At 34.5% G+C, this 23,676-nt stretch overlaps 1 protein-coding gene across 1 annotated transcript in view; it reads right to left on the bottom strand.

Moving 5' to 3' along the window:
• Positions 1-23,676, bottom strand: part of LOC148941182 (uncharacterized) — a 48,310-nt gene that overhangs the window by 10,655 nt on the left and 13,979 nt on the right. The window contains exons 2-3 of the mRNA XM_089104681.1: positions 17,220-17,342; positions 5,884-6,054 (exon numbers count right to left, since the gene is read on the bottom strand). Coding sequence (XP_088960807.1) covers positions 5,884-6,054; positions 17,220-17,262 — 214 coding nt within the window. The 5' untranslated portion in view covers positions 17,263-17,342. The remainder of the gene's footprint in view (positions 1-5,883; positions 6,055-17,219; positions 17,343-23,676) is intronic.

Raw genomic sequence — 23,676 nt, 5'->3', positions numbered from 1 at the left:
TTAACAAAGTGTTTATCTCAAAATTTGTACCTGATGCATATGGGGGGAAAAGGGCGTGTGGGGGAGGGGGCTAGCTACCCTCCGATCACTTTTGACTCTTAAAAAGTGAACTTTAACTTTCAATTTCCAATAAAATGAGCCCTCTGAAGTTTATACAAGCATCCCTTCCATAAGAATCATATATGCCCTCAGGGCATAACTTACAACGCCTGCCCCCGGGCCCTGGGGGCTGTGTTGACACCATTGTTTTTGTTATCTGACTTTAACTATTTTTAACAAAATGCCTATCTCAAAGTTTTTATAGGATGCATTTGGCAAAAAAGGGCAGGGGGGTTAGCTGCCCTTTGATCACTTTTGACTCTTAAAAATTGAACTAGAACTTTAAATTTTCAGACATATCAGCCCCTTCTGAAGTATATGCAAACATCCCTTCCATAAGAACCTTATATGCCTCCAGGGCATAACTTACAACGCCTGCCCCTGGGCCCTAGGGGGTTGTGTCAGCATCGGAGTTTTGTTATCTGACCTTTGAGCTATTTTTAACAAAATGGTCATCTAAAAATTTTTATTTGATGCATTTGGGGAAAAATGGGCATGGGGAGAGGACTAATTGCCCTCCGATCTCTTTTGACTCTTAAAAAGTGAACTAGAGCTTTTAATTTCCAATCAAATGAGCCTTCTCTGAAGTTTATACGAGCATCCCTTCTATAAGAACCATAGTTGCCCCCGGGGCATAACTTACAACGCCTTCCCCCGGACCCTGGAGGGTTGTCAACCCTGGAGTTTTTGTTAAATGATCTTTGAACTATTTTGGACAAAATGGCTACCTCAAAAATTTTATCACAAATATTTGGGGGGAAAAAGGCGTGGCGGAAAAAAAGGGGGGAGGGTGGTCTAGCTGCCCTCCAATCATTTTTAACTGTTAAAAAGCGAACTAGAACTTTCAATTTCCAATCAAATGAGCCCTCCCTACAGTTTTTACAAGCACCCCTTCCATAAGAACCTTATATGCCCCCAGGGTATAACTTTAAACGCATGCCCCCGGGCCCTGTGTGGTTGTGTCGAGATAGGAGTTTTGTTATCTGACCTTTGAACTATTTTTAACAAAATAGGTATCTCACAATTTTTATCTGATGCATTTGGGGAAAAAAGGGCGTGAGTGAGGGGGTCTAGTTACCCCTCAATATCTTTTGACTCTGAAAAAGTGAACTATAACTTTTAACTTCCAATCAAATGAGCCCTTTCTGAAGTTAATACAAGCATCCCTTTTATAAGAACCATATTTGCCCCCAGGGCATAACTTACAACGCCTGCCCCCAGGCCCTGGGAGGTTGTGTCGACCCCAGAGTTTTGTTATATGATCTTTGAACTATTTTGAACAAAATGGCTACCTCAAAATTTTTTTCGGATGTATTTGGGAAAAAAGGGACGTTGGGGGGAGGGCTGGTTGTCCTCCGATCACTTTTGACTCTTAAATAGGACACTAGAACACTCGATTTCCAATCGAATGAGCCCCCTTTGAAGTTTATACGACAACCCCTTCCATATAAAGTGCCTCTGGAAAAAATAAATAAATAATAAAACATTGGAACCGTGTAGCCTTTACTATAGGCAACGCTTTAGAGTTGCCTCTGATAAGTTTGACGACTATTTTGGAGAAGAAGTGATAAAGTTCGATTCGTTGAGTTAGATTTGTAACCCATATCATGAAGACTTAACAACCAGAATGTCAGCAAAATCAACTGAACAAGTCATTGATTTATCAGAAGATAGGTCACTGAAAAATAGCTCTAATCGTAAACAGTTATCGAAATTCTGGTTCTCAGTTACTGGTGACTATCCTTCCCTGTTTGATGAAGCTATGAGAGTCCTCCTCCTCCTTACTAGGTCATATCTCTGTGAGGCCGGATATGAGGTCCAGCTATGGTTTACATTAAAACGAAGTACAGAAATAAACAAGATATATCAATCTCACTAAGAACAAACAAAGAGAGAAATCCAACAGAAAGAAAAGATAAAAACCACAATGACGCAGATGTTTCACTGTATGAAAATGAGGCGTCTTCAACGCACAGAAATAATCTAAAAAGAAATAAAAACTAAAACCAAGGATTAAAAACAACTAAAAATAATATATTCAATTGTCGCAACTGATCCACAGAGGTCATAGAAGCTGATAGAGTTATTTATAGTCAGTTATTTCAGGGCCATATCCAGGTTTTTTTTCGGGGGGTGTTCAACGCAAGAATTTTTTTAGAGGGGGGGGGGAGGGGTTACACAAAAGACCTCAAAAAACACATAAAAAAATTATATCTATTTCTGTTACGTTTTTACGAGTCAGAGAAACCTTTTTTTGGGGTGGGGTCAAACCCCTTGACCCCCCCCAGGATCCGGCCTTGGTTGCTTTAGTGTTTTCATCGAAGCAATTCTATTAGCTTCTGTGACCTATGTGGATCAGTTGCGACAATTGTAGATGTTATTATTGGGTTGCTTTTATTCCTTGGTTTTGGTTTTTATTTGTTTTTAGGTTTTTTAATTTTTACCTTTGTTTCATCAGCGTTGAAGACGCCTTGTTTTCATACAGGCAAAATACACGCGTCGTTTTGGTTTTTATCTTTTCTTTCTACTGGCCGTAGTCCTGTTTGTTTGTTCTTCATTGAGGTTTCTCTGTTTGTTCTTTGTCATGGCTGGTCAGTTCGGTTTAAGATCTTTCATTCATCAAGCTCACTGCGGCTAAAAATAACTAAAATTGAAGTTGGTGCTGAAACTGTAAAGAAGAAAAATCGGAAACCAAACACATGCTTCCTATTGAAATAACTGTAAAAACAAAACGAAAAAAACTTGCAGGTGTAATTATGTAAGTAATAAAGAAATTATTTGTGTATTTTTTCTTATTTTAACAGCATTTCATTCATATTGCTAACACTTGTAATTTTTTTCACTCGCTACTATAGAATCTGAACACTACCAATATTAATGCTCGCGACCACGACCCCCTCAATATTCGCTTGCACCCCAATTATGGGTCACGACCCATAGTTTTGGAGCCACTGGCTTAGGATATTATTTTGAAATTTTCAGAGTTATGCTGGGGAGGATGCTGAGCTAATCAAAAGACACTACGTGCTGCTACTACTGCACAAAAACTAGCACTAAGCCTAAGGGTATTAAGGTGAAACTATTAAGGCTGCTACTACTGCACAAAAACTAGCACTAAGCCTAAGGGTATTAAGGTGAAACTATTAAGGCTGCTACTACTGCACAAAAACTAGCACTAAGCCTAAGGGTATTAAGGTGAAACTATTAAGGCTGCTACTACTGCACAAAAACTAGCACTAAGCCTAAGGGTATTAAGGTGAAACTTTAAGCAGATGTTGCTGGGGATGTTGAAGTAAATCAAAACAAACATGCATGTTGTTAGAAAGGGTGTATCAGCAATATATCAGAAACGATATAAAGTACTAAATTTAAATTTCAGAGCATGTTGAGGGGGATATGGAACTAAAGAACAGATCCTATGTGCATGCTACCACTATTATTATAATTACTGGTACGGCTACTAAAACTACACATAATACAGCTAAGAAAATTAAGGTGAAATATTCAAGAAATGTTGAGGTTGACGGTGGACTAAATCAAAACGCACTATATGCATACAGGTTGTAGAAAGAGCATATCAGCAGAATCTCAGGAGTAGCTTTGGGTATTAGTTTGAACATTCCTGGGTACGTTGAGGAGGATTCTCAGCTAACGAAAAGACACTATTTATAAACTGCTACTACTTCTTCTGATTCTGTTAGGGATTTAATACTAAGGGAATTAAGACATGATTGAGAGTAAGGGAATTAAGGTGAAACTTTCAGAGCATTCTGAAAGGGAGGGGTCGAACTTTCTAAAGGGCATTAAGTGCATAATAATACAAATACTATGTACATACTACACACTACGTGCATGCAGGTTGTGAAAAACCCGCATCAGCGACAACCCAGGAACACCTAAGGGCTATAAGTTGAAACTTTCAGCGAATGTTGAACAAACAAAAAGCCACTATGTGTATACTACTACTACGACTACAAGTGCTTTTACCATTACTACTACTACTGCTACTACAACCACTACTAACACTTCTAAGGGTAAAAATATTACGATGAAATTTTCAGGGATTGAACAAGATATCGAACTAAATAAAAAGCACTGTGTGTATGCTAGTACTACTACTACTACTACCACTGAGTCTAATTCTATACAGGTGAAACATTCAGAGAATCTTGAACTCAATAAAAACGCTATGTTTATGCAGATTGGCAAATGAAGTACTGGCATAATCATAGAAACAGCTAAGGGTATTAAACTGAAACTTTCAAGGCATGTTGAGTGGGATGTTGAACTAACTAAAGAGGACTATGCAATTACTACTGTTCCTACTAATACTACTAAAGATAAACTATAAGGGTGAAAATTTCACATAAGTAAGACAGAGACTTTGAACAAGCCAAAATGTTCTGGTGCAAAATATTCTGGTCTTTTTTTTCTGGGCCATTTTATACAAAGATTTTTTTTTTGAAAAAGTCTACACATTTCACTGGGTTTTCCAAAATGGTATATTTGAATGAAGAATTTGTGATGCTTTCCATTTGTAATTAGTTCACAAAAATCTTATGGCTAATCTCCTATCAAAGCGACAAAATCGCAAAGAAGAGAGAAATGACGAGAATAACAGTCAGTGAAAACCAGAATAAAAAATGTTACCCTTTCATCGTTGCTTGGAAAGGGTCCTATTTTAGTTACAATGTTTGTTTTGAGGTTTGCTTTTTATGTTGTCCTTTTGGTTTTTTATCTGTATATTTCTATTATTCTGCACTGAGTAGGGTTGAGCGGAGGTCTCGACCGAAATATTCGTATATTTTTTATTCTGTTTTTCACTGGCTGTTATTGTCCCCATTTCTCTCTTCTTTACAACTTTTCGTTTTGTCATGATTAACCAGTGTGGCCTAAGAAATTATTCGAACTCCTGCACATTAACTGAAGTATTTTAGCTAAGGCTACTATGAAACATTTTTAGGTGAAGTGTTTATGATTAAAGGTTATCTAGGCGATCAATATTCTAGAGAAAGAGAGCTTTATAAAAAGACAAAGATCAATTAGAATTTTACTGTCGGGAAAATGTCCCCCCCCCCCAAAAAAAACAAACTCAGCGTTCAAAATCAAATACAAATTTGTCCTATATATAAAAACTATATATATAAAAATTTATATAATTTATATAATATAAATTTATAAAAATAAATTAAAATTTATATAACTAAATTAAAATATAAATTTATACAATTTATAAAAATATATATAAAAATTTGAATACAACTATACCTGTTCTCAATGAAACAGTCTCCAGCTGAAATCAATAAAAAGGGGTGGGAGACAAAGTTACCCTTGGAGAAAACGATTACTATACCGTAGTTAAACTTAGTACCAACATGATACCGTTTATGCAATTTGAAAACGATAGTGGACCGCCCCCACCCTCCCTGAAGACAAATTCTGAATCCAATAATGGGATACGTTTCTGAACAAAAAAAATACAAACGAATTCTTCGTTCATTTTTGCCAACTATCAAGGACAAAACAAAAAAGAATTCTGCAACGAATATAGTATTTTAAGAAAATTAGGACTTCTTGGAAAGGCATAAAGATGGAAGTTTGAATAGATTCGGATCAAAGAAGAATGTTCAAGCTGTGTTGGGCACAGGCCGCTTGGTACTGCAGTGGGTTTTTAGTAGTAGGAGTAAAAATTTCTAGGAGTTTTGAATCTATAGGGAGGTTTCGAAATAAATTAACAGATACTTTGCAGAATACTTTGTAGGAGCTGAATATTTGAAAACATACCTTCGTCATTGATTATAGCTGAATGAACTTTCAAAAGGTTGGGATCATGTTCTAGCTTTGTACACGATCTGAGATTATTAGCGGAAAGACTGTTTCCTTGTGTATGTGACAAAAGAGGATCTGCAACTTCACAAAGCTGTTCATAATCAGCTGGGATTTCGTCTTCAATTTCTGAAACAGAGTCAAAAATAAATTTACGTTCCAAATCAAGTATACAAAACGCTCTGGATTCCATCCCCAATAAACAGTAGAAAAAAACTTAAAAGGAGCAATTTATATAGAAGCTACTCGACATAACCCCGCCACTTATAAAACACTATTGGTCAAGTATGGTTTCTATGTATCCTCTGCAAATGCAATTTTGAAGAAAAAGGAAGGAAAAACATCTGGGACTCGGATATCTAAAAAAATACTACCAACAGATTCAAACCTGGCTGTTCAAAGCCCTTTCAATTTTCAATTGAATGAGCCCTTTTTGAAGTTTCTACGACAACTCCTTCGATACAAAGTGTATATCTAAAAAAAATAAAAATAATATATTGTGCCAACATCGTTCTTTACTATGTGCTGCCTATGAAACAGCAACACCATCCATCCTCAGTGGTGGCATTTCTGGAAAATGTAGAAGAGGGGAGGGGGGGGGGCAAAGTGTATTTTCAAAATCTAGAAATGTATCTTTAGTTTTAGTTCTAGTTTAGTTTTAGGTTTAGAATCTTTAGCTTTAGTTATACCACAATTTTTTATTGCTTTGTCACCATCTGTAACATTTATTTTTCTGCAAATGACAGAAGAAAGCTGCACTCAGATTTTTACAAGCAGGCAAAATGTTTCCCTAACTCACAACTGTGGAAAAATAATTCCCCATCGTCACATCGTTGCAACACTACTGACTCCATTGCAGCTTTTACTTCATTTTCGGCAGAACTCTAAAAGTTGGTGCCGAATAGCAGCGTTGCTACTGTTTCTGTGTTTAAGTACATGTGGATAAGCATAAAGTATTTAGAAAAAGTATTTTTTTTTCTCTTTATTCTTTGTAATACGTAGTCTTTTCTTCTTCCATTTATTTACTTACTTTTTATTTTTTTTACTGTCTTTCAAAAGGGTATCAAAATTAACAATCAATTAATCATAATGCTTAAACATAAAAATAGAAAAAATTCAGGAGAAAGGTAGGGTTTATTCTCGATAATAAATAAATGATGAATCCGCTCGTTTGCAATATGATCATGTATGGGGGCAACAACCAAGGGTGTTTACTTTCAATGGACGGTGTTCTCTCTATCGCCTTTATGAATAGCAGGAACATATTCTGCAAAGGAAATATATATTTTATAATTTGTAAAATATTTCCCTACTTTTTGAACTTAAAGTAGAAAGAACAAACGGAAAACTTTGCTTATTATTGCTTTTATAGACATATGGAGCTACTAATTTACCTCCCTTCACAGTGGATTGGTCAGAAAAGTTCGGTTTTAGGGTTGGTCCGTTCCCAGAAATCTCCTCCCACTTTGTGCTTGAGACCTTCACTTTCAATAAAACTTACATCACTAGAATTTGATTTTTTTTTCGATTAAACAGAGTAGAATTTGATTTTTAAAGTTCAGGAAAGGGCAGTCCCAAAAATTGCTCTTGCATAACTGCTAGGAAAGCTTTAAAAACCAGCAAATGTCCTTATTTACGTGAATGTTCGTTGCAGTATTACTACAGAAAATATATCTATTCTTTTTTGCTATTTTCTTATTTTTGTTTGGTTCCCTTTATTCAAAAAATTTGTAATTTTTTAGGCTTCTTTGACGTTTTCGAACATTCTGCAGGTGAAGAATAATTGCCAAAGATCGTCCTTGTCATCCAGCCATCAGTTGAATAAAAAGTCAGCTGAATAAAAATTTGGTTCCTTCCAACTTATTCGAATTATTATGAAAAAAAGTTGAGATGGCCAGCAAACGTTCTGCAGATGAAGTAGAACAAAAGTATGTACCCGAATTAAGTAGAAGGGGATCATAACTGACGATTTAAGGGAGAAGGGAACTTCTTGGGAGGGTGTAAAGAGGGAAACTTTGAATAGATTGAGATGAGCGAGGAGCATGCTTACCTGTGATGGCCTCAGGCACATTGGTGCTGCAGTGAGCTGTTAGTACAATATACACGGCGATTGGTTCAGACAATATAAGCTCTTGATAAAAGATTAGAGTAGATTCTTAATTTATTTCTAAAATGAGGAGAGTAAAAAAAAAAAAAAAACTTTTATGTCAAAACGACAGTGTTCGTGGTATTTAGCCACCAGTGTTATACCGGTAGGCCACAACGCCACTGGCGTGGTAATATACGGGTGTCACCACTTATTGGAGAGGAAAGCCCCGGCCCCAAAATATAATGTGATGCCCGTGTCTACCACATCGGTTCTGCAAATATCGGGTTTGGTACTGCACTATTTACAGTATACCCTGTCCCAGGGTATGATAACGCGATCGAGTGGTCAAATGGCCACTTTCTAAAGCCAACTGTACCCGCCTTGGGTTACGACTAAAAAATCTCTACTCCTTGGAGGTAACAAACCCCCCTGTCAATAAATAATGACGGTACCTCGTAGCTCTATTCTTACCCTGCCTAGATTACGGAAACTAGTACAGTTTGTAGAAAATACCTTACTTGTATTCTTCCAAAGGGTCACAATAATCGCACAAAAATATGTTACCCCGACTGGGGTTATACTTATTGCAAAACAACTATCACTTATTTAAATTGTCATTGCAAATTATACCATAGGCAAATCTAAGCAAATGTAATTAGAACGAAAACAGGTCATTCATCTGAAAGGAAAAGAAACAGGGGTGGAACCCCAACAGACAGTTAAATTAGAGTCAAGGAAAAGAGAAGATCATAAGCAGAGACAGAATTATGGTGTGTGTTTTCAGCACTAGTTTCATTAAGGACGCGGGAAGAAAAATTAAATCTTTCACATTAAGTTCTTTTAAGGTTTTTTTTCTATTGGATGATTTTTTATACCCACTTGAAAAGTAGGCCACAGTTTTGAAGTAGGCCACACTTTTAGGCTATGCTGTGCCGTTATCCCATGTCGTCCAACTATCCCACGTAGTGAAATTCAAACTAGGCAATTAGAAACAAAAATCAATACTTAGGCGTCAAGCACAACAGCAGTGGCGTGTACAAGTGGTACTGTTGAATCGCATTACCTAAATTAGCAAAGACTGTCAAAAAATAAATAATAAAATATGTTGAATGACATGGGGTACCGGATTAGACACGGGCCAGATTATCGGGGGTCTCGTGTATAAGTTTCTTAACCATTAAAAACAAAATACTCTGCCGTGGACGTCCTCCTACCACAAGAAGTTCCCATGTGCAGTTAAAAAAAAGGACAATTTTACAGAGTTATTACAGCTTATTTATGCAGAAAAAAACACAAATATTTAAAAAATTAGCTAGACTAAAATAACCAAAACAATTTTTTTTTTAATTTAATTCTTCTTTTTTAACCTTATCTTTCTTTTGGCTGCTATTTAACAAAATTAAAACATTAATGTTTATTTCTAATTATCTTAATCGTAACGCTGTTTCTCACTCATGCACATATTTATCCAAAAATATCTCTACACTCAAATTCTCTAACCTCAACTCACTTTCTCACTCCCTTTTTTATACACAATATTAACATTTAATGTAAAAATTAAAATCAGAAAAATAATCTCCACTTTTCATTCACTTTCAATAATTCATTTTTCTTCTCGACAAAACTCCTAAAACCTTCCAAAACGCCGTTTTCTTTTCTTTTTCTTCTACTCCACACATAGAAACTCATATTTCCAATTATTTAACACACAGTTTTTCGTTTTCCATTTCTAACTCTAAATTTACATTAAATTTCCGCCTCTTCTTCTTTTCTTCATCACTCTAAAACTTAATTTCATATCTTCCACTTAGCCCAAAAACTAACGGAAAAATCTCTTATTTTCATTATACTTGAAGAACTCCAGATCTAAACCATCTTTCACTTCTTCTAAACAAAAAGGGCACTTACTATATTTAGTTTTCAAGACAATCATTTCTGGTGAAACCGGGTTTATATAACATCTCCTTTTTATTTCTGCATGGGCCATTTTATAGAAAAAATGTTTTTTTGGAAAAGTCAATATATTTCACTGAGTTTCACAAAATTGTATATTTAAATATGGAATTGCTGAAATTTCCAGTAGTTCTACTGTTCGCTAAAACCTTGTGGCTAAATTCCTATAAATTAGCTGAAGTTAAGGCTACTATGAAGCATTTTTAGCAGAAACATTTATGGTTAAGGGTTATCTATGAAATCAACGTTCTGGAGAAAGAAAATTTTATAAAAATAAAATAAAAACAATTAAAATTTTTAATGAGTCTCGAAAATCATCCTAAAAAAATCCTTAGCGAACAAAATCAAATACAAATTATTTTTATATAAATAAATTTGAGTATAACTATACCTGTTCTCAATGATAAAGTCTCCAGCCTACATCAATATAGAGGGGTGGGAGACAAAGTTACCCTTGGAGAACACGATTACTGTACCATAGTTCAATTAAGTACCAATATGATACCGTTTATGCAACTTGAAAACGACAATGGACCTCCCCCACACTCCCTGACAACAAATTCTAAATACGATCTGAAAAAGCAAAACAAAAAAATTGATTGCCTTTTCGGCCAACTATTTAGGGCAAAACGAAAGAGGTCTTCACCGAATACAGTATTTAAAGGAAGTTATGACATCTTGGAGAGGCATAAAGAGGGAATTTTTGAATAGACTAGGATCAAAGAGGAATGCTGTGTTGAGCCCAGGTAGCTTGGTGCTGCAGTGAATTTTTAGTAGTAGGGGTAAAAATTTTGGGGAGTCTTGAATCTACAGAGAGGTTTTAAAATAAATTAAGAGACACTTTGTAGAATCAAAAGCTGGATATTTGAAAACATACGTTCGTCATTGATATTAGCTGACTCAACTTTCAATAGGTTGGGATCATGTTCTAGCTTTGTAGACGATCTGGGATTATCAACTGAAAGACTGTTTCCCTGTGTAGGCGACAAAAGAGGATCTGAAACTTAACAAAGCTGTTCATAATCAGTTAGGATTTCGTCTTCAACTTCTGAAACACAGTTAAAATAAATTTACGTTCCGAATCAAGTACACAAAACACTCTGACTTCTATCCCCAATAAACAGTAGAATAAAAAATGCAAAAAGAGCAATTCATATAGAAGCTACTCGACATAACCCCAATACTTATAAAACACTGTTGATCAAGTATGGTTTCTATGTATGCTCTGCAGATGCAATTTTGAAGAAAAAGGAAGGAAAAACATCTGGGACTCGGATATTTAAAAAAATACTCGACATAACACCGATACTTATAAAACACTATTGCGTCAATCATGGTATGGTTTCTATGTGTGCTCTGCAGATGTCATTTTGAAGAAGAAGGAATGACAATATCTGGGACTCTGCTATCTAAAAAAAATATTACCAACAGATTCAAACTCGGCTGTATAATGCTTTAGTTTAACCATATTTTATTTTTGGCTTTGTCACCATCTTGAAAATTTTCTACTGCAAATGACAGAAGAAAGCTGCATTCAGATTTTTATAAGCAGGCAAAATGTTTTGTTAACTTACAACGATGGAAAAAGAATTCACCAGCGTCACATCGTTGCAGCATAATTGATTCTATTGCAGCTTTTACTTCATGTTAGGCAGAACTCTGAAAGTTGGTCCAGACTAGCGGCATTTCCATTGTTTTTGTCTTTAAGTACATGTATCTAAGTATAAAGTATCTATTTTTTTTCTCGTTAATTTTTGTAATACGTAGTCTTTTCTTTTTCCATTTATTTACTCAGTTTTTATTTTTGTAATGTTTTTCAAAACGGTATCAAAATTAACAATCAATTAATCATAATGCTTAAACCTAAAAATGGAAAAATGTCAGGAGAAAGGTAAGGCTTTTGGTCGATAAATAATGGATGGAAAAATAATGATTCCGCTAGTTTGCAATATGATTATACGTATATGGGGGCAACAACCAGGGGTGTTTACTTTCAATGGATGGTGTTCTCTGTATCGCCTTTATGAATAGCATGAGCTTATTCTGCGAGGGAAATATATGATTAATTATTTGTGAAATATTTCCTTACTTTTTGAACTTAAGGTAGAAAGAACAAATGGAAAACTTTGCTTATTATTAAAGAAAGAACAAACGGAAAACTTTGCTTATTATTGCTTCGATAGACATATATAGCTACTAATTTACTTTGCTTCACACTGGATCTGTCTGAGAAGTTAGGTGTATTCATAGTTTTCTCATCAAGTAAAACATTAAATTGGATTTTCTTTGGCCAAGTATTTACTGCTGATAATTTGATATTTCCAAATTCTGAAAAAAAAATTTACTCAAATCCAATATTTTATATCTAAAAAAGTACTTTTAATATGTCCCATAGATGAAGAAAAAAAAAAAAATACTGATTTCACAACTCTATTAGTTAATTTTTACCATCAAAGGAGAAAGACAAGCCATCCTTAGAGTATGTTGACTTAAAATTCGAAGCATGGGACATATTCAAAACAACTGCCTTTTATCTAGTTCATTGACATTTTAAATTTTATTCGCTGAATTGTAAATAAATTTCGGGGTTATTTCGTTTAAATTTATACCAAGATATGTTCACCAATTTTTGAATAGGCAAACATTTCAATAGGTTTTAAAATTTAAGCTCCCATTATGCACGGGCCGGGGTTTTACGCGTACGTCAGTGGATATACCATTCCTACAAAATGGTTGCGGATTGAAATAAGAGGTGCACCAATGCACCTTCAAGTTTCCAGCAAGGAAAATAATTTTTTTTAGCATATAAGCAGTAACAGTCATGACTCATTCTCCGAACGAGTAACACCTTAGGCGCTCTGTACCGTGCGGTAGTTATAGCTGAAAAGTGAAATAGCTTTTGTGATTAAGTTTTGAATTGATGAAAGAGAATTTTTTGTTGTGTGATTATTGATTTGGACTGAAGAATTGCATGGAGTAATTGAGGATTACGAAATTGAAGACGACGAAGTCTGTGTAATCTGGGACAAAGGATTTTGGTCATTACAAGCAGAACCTATTGACTACCGTCGTTGGAAAAGGTGTTTGCTGTGCCAAACGGCTAAAAGCACTGCATGCTAGCAACATCGTGGATAAAAAATCGTTGCCGGCTGAGGTAAGACTTATTTATCTATCCATTTTTTCTTACTGCCTATTCATGGGACGAAATAAAAGAAACCGTAAAGAAGTTTCATTTGAAAAGGATCAAAATGATTATTCGTCATCTTCACCTAAGGATGGAGAGACTTTGTCAATTTCGACGCTGGCTCGGAGCTTTTCTGAAATTCTAACTATAGTGAAAGACAATGGAAAAAAAGCTTGACGGTTTCACGGACTAGTTCAAATCTCTGGAAACCCGAGTCAAATCGCAAGAGAAAGCTCTATCTGGCCAATCGTAACAGTTTTCGGCAATCCAGACCCATGAGGCGGCTACTGAAAATGAAATAATAAATGTAAAATCAGAGATTAGTGTTGTTACATCTGAGTCAACGTTTCTCCGTGAAGAAAATAATCAGTTGAAGAATCGGCCAATGCATTGCGAGTATAGAATGAATGAGAAAAATATAGTGGTTTGGAATGTACCTTGCGATGATAAAGAGGAAGCTAAAGCGATTTTCGAAACTATTTGTGAAGAAGGACAAGATGTAAACGAGACCCCAGAATTTGCTGATACACAAGTGAAAAAAGAGCATAGATATTTTTAAGTTACTGTTCGGTCTAAAGAAGAAAAAATAACGACTCTGAAACAGAGTAAAAAACTTAAAGATGTTAGAAAACGGCTGCTTGAAAAAAGGTCAAAGCTCGCTGATTGTGGTATTCAAGCATTGGTAAAAAAATCGGTTCCACCTCTCCTTTGTTTTGATCGGCCAAATAGCCTGCGTATTTCTTTCTCCGTGAATGACGTAATTTCTGAATTGTCAGTGCCGATAAATCCTAGTATTGTGTCTATGCAATGCTAAGCTTTATCTTAATTATTTTAGTTTAATATGAGTTTTGGGTTATTTTGAGTTATTATTCTGTTTTTTTGTTTTTTTATATGAAGTAATGTCGTCTCGTGTTTTTCATTTTTTTTTTCTTGAAAAGGATGTTGTGGATGGAAAAAAATATAATGATAAAAAAGCAATAATAGTGTATAATTAGTGTGCGGCGTGGAGCGTACCGATTGTTTCGAGTTCTTATGAATTGGTCTTGGCTTTCAATGATACTAGGCCTAGGAACAGTAGTAGTGTATTTAGGAATTTATGAAGATATTTATGTTTCTTTTTTTGTTTAGGTTTGAAGCGTGGAAGCGATGATACCAACTCGGCGAATGATGAAAATGATAAGTGTAAGTTAACAGAACCTTTTCCTTCTCATATCTGTCACAAAATGATTTTTGATAATGGTTAATTTAGAGTGGAATAAGTTGAAGGGGCTGGAGAATGATTCACTCAGGATTGAAGATATTGGGGGTGGGGTGCACCATCGTGAATTTGATAGTAATGGTATTGGTGAGGAATATTTGAAAGCCCGTTATAAGATCCTTCAGGATTTGAATAATGATTACGACCCGAGTGACTTTTCGGTTTTTCATTTAAATTAATTAAAAAAAACTTTCCAAAAAATAAGTTTTTCAAAGAAAAGTAAAGGCCATTTTAAACTTAAGCTCAGGAGATACAAATACCCGTTAAAATTCAAACTCAAAACGACCAGAAATTACTATTAAAGAATAAATGAAACCCAAAACGAACAGAAATTAAATAAACAATCATAGCAAAAAACATACAACAAGTAATAATATAAATGAATAAATAGATCTTAAAGCGAGTAATACTTAGATTGAATATGAAAATCACGATTAAACGAAAAAAACAATAGTTTGCTATTAAAGTGTAAATGAAACTGAAAACGAACAGAAATTAAATAAACAATCAATGCGAAAAAACATATAATATATATTAATATAAATTAATAAATAAATCTTTAAACAAGTGAAACTTAAATTGAATATGCAAATCAAGTTTGAATCGAATAAAAATAACTAGAAACAAGACTTTGGGTATTACCTCACTGCAGAAGCCTAAATCCTACTGCGTCATTGGCGCCTTATTGAAAAGTATATATGAGCCTTGAACAGTCTTGGAAAGTATAAACAAAACCAAATTGAATATTAGATAAATAATGATATTAATCGTTGAAAGATCCATCAGTTCAAGATTTTTCTTTTTCACTGTAATTTTATTTTCATTTTCAATGCTGTAAGAACTGGAAAAGAATAAATTTGTAATATACGAGTAATTCGTTTTCAGTGAAGCGCCAATGACGCAGAAGGCTCTAGGTTTTTACAGTTAAAGAAGGGGACAGTATCCAAATTTTGTTTGTAGTGAAACTAAATTTGTCTTGACCAATCTTGGAAAGAACTTATAAATTAAACTGAATATTTTATGTATAATTATATTAATTGCTGAAAGCTCATCAGTTCAAAATTTTACTGTAATTTTAATATTTATTTTCAATATTAAGTACAAAAGAAAACATTTGTAATATAATTCGTTTTCAGTAAAGCGCCAATGACGCAGTAGGTTTTAGGCTTCTGCAAAGAGGCGATAACTACAAACTCTTGTTTGTAGTTATTTTTATTCGATTCAAACTTGATTTGCATATTCAATTTAAGTTTAACTTGTTTTAAGATTTATTTACTCATTTACATTAATATATATTGTATGGTTGTTCGCATTGATTGTTTATTTGAATTCTGTTCGTTTTAAGTTTCATTTACACTTTAATAGCAAACTATTTTTTTTTCGTTTTAAGCTTGATTTTCATGTTCAATCCAAGCATTACTCGCTTTAAGATCTATTTATTCATTTATATTATTACTTGTTGTGTGTTTTTGCACACAAAACTGTGTGCAACTTTTACTTTGTTTGTGTGTTTTTTTCCTGTAGATGAATCAGCAGAGTGCCTCAGAGTTTTTGCTAAGAACTTGTTTTTTCACAACACAATCTGTCTTAATGAAGCAAGGTTATAATTTTGTAAAACTCCATTCGAAGTAAAAAAAAAAAAATACTTTACAGACGAATTTACCGCTTTTACAGGACCACCAGTAGATTTTTGGCAATTTTTTTTTAGCTTGTCTGGTTCAATCCCCAGCGTGTCTAAACCAACCCCACTAGGTGGGGTTTGTTTGGACACTCTAACCAAAACTATAATTGGGGATTTTGAGAAATTTTGAAGAAAGAAAATCTGAAAAAACTCAAGCGTTCCTTATCCTAAGAGGTAAATAGAGAACATCAAATTTCGGGTTTCCATTCATAAACATTCAAAAACATAAAAACACAAAAGATGTGAATTATAAGGAAGCTACACGACATAGCCCCGAAACTTACAAAAGACTATTGGGCCATTCTTTGTATGCCTTACAGATGTCATTTTGAGGAAAAAGTAAGAAAAATATATTGGATTCTGCTATTTTAAAAAAAAAGGAATATAACCAACAGATTCAAGCCCAGTCGTACAGTGCTCTAGTCATAATACAATTTTTCTATTAGGTTTGTCACCACCTGGAATATTGATTTGTTTTTGTTTTTCTGCAAGAGACAGAAGAAAGCTGTATTCAAATTTTTGTAAGCAGGCATTTTTTCTCAACTGACAACCGTGGAAAAAGAATTCGTCAGCGTCACATCGTTGGAGCATAACTGACTCCATCACAGCTTTTACTTCATGTTGGGCAAAACTTTGAAAGTGGGTTCAGACTAGCAGCATTGCCATTGTTGTTGTCTTCAAATACATGTCGGTAAGCATATAGTATCTAGTTAATTTTTACTATTTTTCATAATGCATAGTCTTTTCTTTTTCCATTTATTTACTCACTTTCTGTTCTTGCATTGTTTTTTGAAAGGGTATAAAATTTATCAATCAATTAACCATAATACTAAACCATGAAAACAAATTTCCAGAGAAAGATAGGGTTTCTCATAAGTAATGGAATAAAACAATAATGATCAATCCATTAGATTTCAACACTATGATTTGTGGGATCTAAACCCAGGGATAATTACTTTTAATTGATGATGTCTTATAGGTTTTAGGAAAAATATTGAATTTATTCTGCAAGCAAAAAATTTTTTTAATTATTTCTATAATATTCCCTACATTTTGAACCCAAAGCAACAAGAACAAACGAAAAATTTACGTATTATGCTTCCCTAGACAAATATAGCTGCTAGTTTACCTTGCTTCACAGTGGCTTGGTTTGAAAGGTTTGCTGTATTCATATTATTCTCATCAAGTGAAACACTCAAGTGGACATTCTTTGGCAAAGTTATTAGAACTGTTGATCTGATATTTCCAAATTCTAAAAAAACATCAAAATTCAATATTTTATATCCAAAAAGATACATTTAATATGATCCATAGATGAATAAGAACAAAAAATAAGTGAAAACAGTGATTTTGTAACTTAATTAGTTAATTCTTACTATCAAATCCAAAAGATGGGCAGTCCTTAGAGTAGGGGAGGTCGGGGTTGAACTGGACGTGCGTTGAATCGGACACCCTCGATTACTCAGACACCATTTGGTGAAAAATTTCTACAATAATTTGTAAAAGTGCCATCTTACCTTCATGTCTCAAAGGACTAATTCCTAGTTTGGTTGATTGATCCTCTCAAAAGTTAAACTGCAAAAACTGTTTTAGGTAGGTCAATTTTTTTCTGGCACCTTGCACATTGTTGTGCTAAGCTGTAAGTATAATACCAGAAATAATTTAGCTTGTTTCTCTAAATTCTTTTATTATTCTACAATTGTAAAAATTTGCACTATCTACCTTTTCTTTAATGATCTTTGTCCAGATGTATTTCTCAGTTGGATTGTGAAAAGGGGGTTAATCCGGACATTCTTTTCGAGCTGAACCGGATGATGTCCGGTACTACCCTATATGGGCGAGAGTAGATGATTGTTTTATTTCTTTGCTTACGACCAAGAATCAAGGGTGAATCCAGGATTTTTTTTTAGGGGGGGGTGAAATAGGTTGATCCGATAAACTTGCGTTATGAGCAGGTTTAATAAACGCAAACTTGCGTTAATTAAGTAAATTACAATACTTTAGACAACGTTAGGGGGCGCACGCCCCCTCGCCCCATCCCTCTGGATTCGCCACTGCCAAGAATCTTAAATTTTAAATGATTTTAATCTTAAATCTCAATTCATGAATTAGTTTCCATATTCAGTAAGTAATGAGACTGACTGTGAAAAAAGTCTACTTGACCACTTTTAGTGTTGGTGATTTGTTCCTGTCCAAAGTGACGTACTAACTTAGTGAAGATCAGTTCAAATCAGTCATATGCAGCAGCCTTGGAACTTGACAAATTTTGCCGGTCTCATGCCAATGATAATATTTCTATTACTGGACAATCAACTGACCCCAGTCATTCTCCCAGGCCATCAACCACCAGCCTGCAAGGTCAGTTTGCAGGAATAACCCCAGAAATGATTAGACCTTTCCTGCTTATGGGAAATGTTCACGCAAGCTCTAGTAAACGCTGCGAAACAGGCAGGACCAGGATACTCACTGACACTCCAGAAAAGGAAAAAATTGAGGCAAAAAGCATGGAAAGGGAGAGAAAAAACAACCTAAGGATACACCTATTCATCTGATGAATCATTAAATCTTGGTGAAGAATACAGTAATGATGACATGTCGTTCAGTCTATCTTCCTTGTCAGTAGGAGATTACATCCTTGTCAAGTCCCAGCCTAAGAAGTCATCCCAATGCTATGTTGGCTTAGTGCAGGAGATTACAGACGGTGAAGCTACGATCAGTTTCATGCACAAGATAAGCAAAAGATTTGTCTTCCCTGAGGCAGAAGATGTTGCAAATGGGAATTTTTCCAATATTCTCCAAAGTAAATACATTCTAAGACAACATTGGCTATACATGACACATGAAACGAAGAAAAGAAAGGATATAATAAATGATTATATCTTATTTACTTATTGCTTATTCCTTTTTATGACAATTCACTTATTGGTCTATTGTGTTTCATTTATTTCTGGCTGCTTTTTTATTCATTATCTTTTCTCTTCCTGTAGAGTTCACTTTAAAAGTTAGATTTTTTTTTTTTTTTTTTTTATTAGCACTGAGGAAGACTTGGCGAAGGTCCTTGTCAAAATATTTGCTTGTTTTTTGTATTCATATTTTGCTACTGGCTGACGAAATCCTTGTTTTTTTTACCTATTTAATTTTATTTTTCATTTTTTATATCCTGTCTTTTCTTTGTTTCATACATCATCCTCCAAAGTTTGGCAAAACCTTTTTTCCTGTAGATGAATCAGCAGAGTGCCTCAGAGCTTTTGCTAAGAATTTGATTTTTCACAACACAATCTGTCTTAATAAAGCAAGGTTATAATTTTGTACAACTCCATTCGAAGTAAAAAAAAAAAAAAAAAAAAAAAAAAAAAAAAAAAAAAAAAAAAACTACTTTACAGACGAATTTACCGCTTGTACAGGACCCCCAGTAGATTTTTGGCAATTTTTTTTTAGCTTGTCTGGTTCAATCCCCAGCGTGTCTAAACCAACCCCACTAGGTGGGGTTGGTTTGGACACTAACCAAAACTATAATTGTGGATTTTGAGAAATTTTGAAGAAAGAAAATCTGAAAAACTCAAGCGTTCCTTATCCTAAGAGGTATATAGAGAACATCAAATTTCGGGTTTCCATTCATAAACAAATGAAATATTTGTGATTGGCAAATTTTGTCCAGTTCAACCCCAACCTCCCCTATGGCAACATAAAATACAAGACATGGGACATACTCAAAAGTGACTCTTATTATGAAAGAATCTAGTTCATTGACATTTAAACTTGACTCACTGAACTGCAAATAAATTTTGGGGTTACTTCATTCGAACTAAGTTTAAGAAATGTTCACTGATTTTTTAATAGGCACACATTTCAATAGGTCTTCTAAGTTCCCAATGTGGAGGGGTTGGTGTTTTACACGTATTTAAGCAGATGTAACAAGACACTCTCAATTTTAAGCTTTGCTTACTATTTCATAAATTTGCCTACTAATATGGCCAAACCCTAAGAGCACATTCAATTTAATAAAATACACTTAGCAAAGTTCAAACACTAGCCTGCAGTAGCTGTAATTTAAAACCGCGTAAAAAAAAAAATACTAAGTGATAAAATTTGTCACTAGAATTTGGTTCATAATGGTATCTATTGTTTCAATCAATATTAATGATAAAAGTTGAAAACAAATTTATGTAAGTTTCAAGAACAGCCTGAGCTTGAGGCCCCCCAAAAATGGTTGGGTTCAAAATAAAAAGTGTAGCTTTGGAAGCTTCATAGCCGAGAATCTCTTGAGAGACTTACAGTTCTACATATTAAGCACCAAAGAAAATATTTTTTTTTCTGATGAAGCATTGATGTCTTTATGGCACTGGTGTTATGCTGAAATATTATTGAAAATGTTTAATGGCTCAATTTGAAGGACATTGCTGTACCTACGTGCTTCTTGTAAGTAGCAAATCATAAAAAAAATGATTCTTTAGAAAAACTACATCTTTGTATCCAAGAACAAGCTGCATCTTTTACAAGGTGTTAAAACTGTATTGTACAAGATGATATAACACACAAATACGGTACACATACGGTAAGTTACAACAATAATGACATCATCATGGTTGCAGTAATACCAACGAAAAGAACAAAAATAACCCATAGTAACCGAAAATTTAAAAACATGCTAAAAAAACATAAAGAGAGAAAAAATATATTTGAAGCAAATTCAAGAATGAGACCTATTATTTTGATTAATCTTAATGGTAAAAGTTTATCGCCAGAAACATTTTTGTTATACCACATTGCCTTACCATTTACAGAATTTAGCAAATGAAAATAAAAAGAAAACAGGTGCAACATTTTTGAACAAAGAAGTAGAATATAAAAGTGGTAGTAGAGTTTTGTGGGCATAATGTAATTTTTTTTTTTTTTTTTTTTTTAGACCAAAACATTTTGTATAGAAGGAATTGTCGTAGAAACCTCAAAAAGGGCTCATTTAATTGGAAATTGAAGGGGCTAGTGCCCTTTTTAATAGTCAAAAGTGATTGGAAGGCAACCAACCCCCCTCCCACGCCCATCATTTTCGCAAACACAACCAGTCAAAATTTCGAGAGAGCCATCTTGTTCAGCGTAGTGAAAGGTCTGGAAGTTATGTCTTTGATGATGACAAACCCATCCCCACAATCCTCAGGGCAAGGGATGTAAGTTACACCGTGGGGGCATATAAGGTTTTTATAAAAAAAAGGGTGGTCAAATAAGCTTCCGAGGAGGCTTATTAGATTGGTAATCAGAAGTTTCAGTGCCTTTTTTAAGAGTGAAAGTGATTAGAGGGCAGCTACCTTCCCCCCCCCCCATGCCCATCATTCCCCTAAATACATCCAATCAAAATTTTGAGATAGCCATTTTGTTCAGCGTAGTTCAAAGGTCCGGATATTATGTCTTTGAGGATAACAACCCCCCAGCCCTCAGGGCAAGGGTTGTAGGTTATACCCTGGAGGCATATAAGGTTTTTATAGAAAGGGTAATTGTATTAGCCTCGGAGGGGGCTTATTGGATTGGTAATCAGAAGTTCCAGTGCCCTTATCATGAGTCAAAGTAATCAGAGAGCATCTACTCCCCTCACATCAATCATTTCCCCAAGCACATCTAATTAAAATTTCGACATAACCATTTTGTTCAGCAGAGTTAAAAGGTCTGGAAACTATATTTTTGAAGATCACAACCCCCCCCCCCTTAAAGCCCTCAGGGCAAGGGTTGTAAGTTATGCCCTGGGGGTGTATAAGGTTTTTTATAGAAATGGTAGTTGTATAAGCTTCAGAGGGGGCTTATTGGATTGGTAATCAGAAGTTCTAGTGCCTGTTTTAAGAGTCAAAGTGATTGGAGAGCAGCTACCCCCACCCCCTCACGCCCATCATTTCCCCACAGACATCCACTAAAAATTTTGAGATGGCCAATTTGTTCAGCATAGTTAAAAGGTTCAGTAATTGTATGTTTGAAGATGACAACCACCCCCAGCCCTTGGGGAAAGGGCTGTAGGTTATACCCTGGGGGCATATAAGGTTTTCATAGAAATGAGGGCTGTATAAGCTTCAGAGGCCGCTTATTGAATTGGTAATGAGAAATTCTAGTGCCCTTTTTAAAAGTCGAAGTGATTGGAGAGCAGCTACCAAATTAAAATTAAAATTTAAAAGTTCCAGTGCAATTTTTAAGAGTAAAAAGAGATTGGAGGGCCAAGAGCCTTTTTCTCAAGCCTGTTCATGTTCCAAACACATTTAGGTCAAGGAACTATGTCTTTAGGGATATTGGGAATATCAAACCCCCAAAATTATGTAATTGGCCCATTATGCTTTAAAAATCAATGTTCTTTAAAACTAAATCAAAATGCATTGTGTTTATGGTTGCAAATAGGTTACATCAGCAATATAATGAGATCAAGTGAGGGGTATTAGGTTGAAACTTTCACGGCTACTTCTGTTCTAACATTTTAAATAAATAAAAATAGTGTATTAAAAAGAGGTGTGTCCAGGTTGTCAAAGAGCCTACACAGAATCTTTTGGGAATGGTATTAAGATTTATTTTTCAGGTCAATTTGAGGAGGTATAAACTTAAGTTAAACGATACTATTTGTGTCAGGACTAAAACTTGTTGAAAAAGTCTACAAATAGCAAGCCAAACTATGGATTCTTATAGAAAAAAAAAACGAAAAGATCTAATATTTTTCCATGAAAAGACTATTCCAATAAAAAACAAACAGAAATTACCTTTTCCCTAAAAACATTTTTTTCAAAAAAAAGAAAAGAGCTCCATTTAAGACAAAATGAGCAGAAATAGTCAAATACTATTCCAATCATAAAACTACCACAAATCACTATCAATAAATAAATGAAACTCAAAACAAACAGAAAAACTAATAAAATTTACACGAGTAGGGCTGATAACTCCCATGCATTCTCAAGATCAGAACACAATTTGCACTTTCCTGAAAGCAAAATATGTTTTTAATGTTTTCACTTCTTTACTTTAATATATATAAAATGATTAAAACTTTAAGGAATAAATATCAGTATATGTAAGTTAAACTGTCTGAATCTGTTGACATTTCAAACAGTTTGAGCTAAAAAACTGTAAGTAAGGAGCAAGTCAGCTCAACAACAACCAAAACTCAAAAAACTGAATTTTAATATCAAAAGATACATCAAGATAATCAGCTTATTATGCTGATTCCAAAAATATAAAATTCATCAAGTTTAGTGTTACTCATCAAAAGTTATGAGCATCAGAAATTTGTCTGATTTTAAAAATAGAGGGGGAAAAAAACCCTAAAATTCAAAGAATCTTAATTAAAATTGCAATATCAGATTCAGCATACCAGAGAACCCTACTGTAGAAGTTTGAAGCTCTTATATACAAAAACGTGGAATTTTGCTATTTCTGCCAGAAGAAAGATCAGATTCATTTCTTTTTTCCAGGGGAGATTGTATCAAAATAGTGATTCTACACAGTCAGGAGAAGGTGCATTTGAACAGTAATTACAAGTTGTAGTACCCTTTATAAGTGACCAAATAGATTGGAGGGCAACTGGTCCCATCCCATACCCCTTTCTTCCCCAAAGTTATCTGATA

The sequence above is a fragment of the Artemia sp. Qi Xiang Cuo genome, chromosome 18, assembly GCF_049724085.1.
Source record: "Artemia sp. Qi Xiang Cuo chromosome 18, ASM4972408v1, whole genome shotgun sequence".
Classification (NCBI taxonomy): domain Eukaryota; kingdom Metazoa; phylum Arthropoda; class Branchiopoda; order Anostraca; family Artemiidae; genus Artemia; species Artemia sp. Qi Xiang Cuo.
This window is presented reverse-complemented; position numbering and strand designations above follow the sequence as displayed.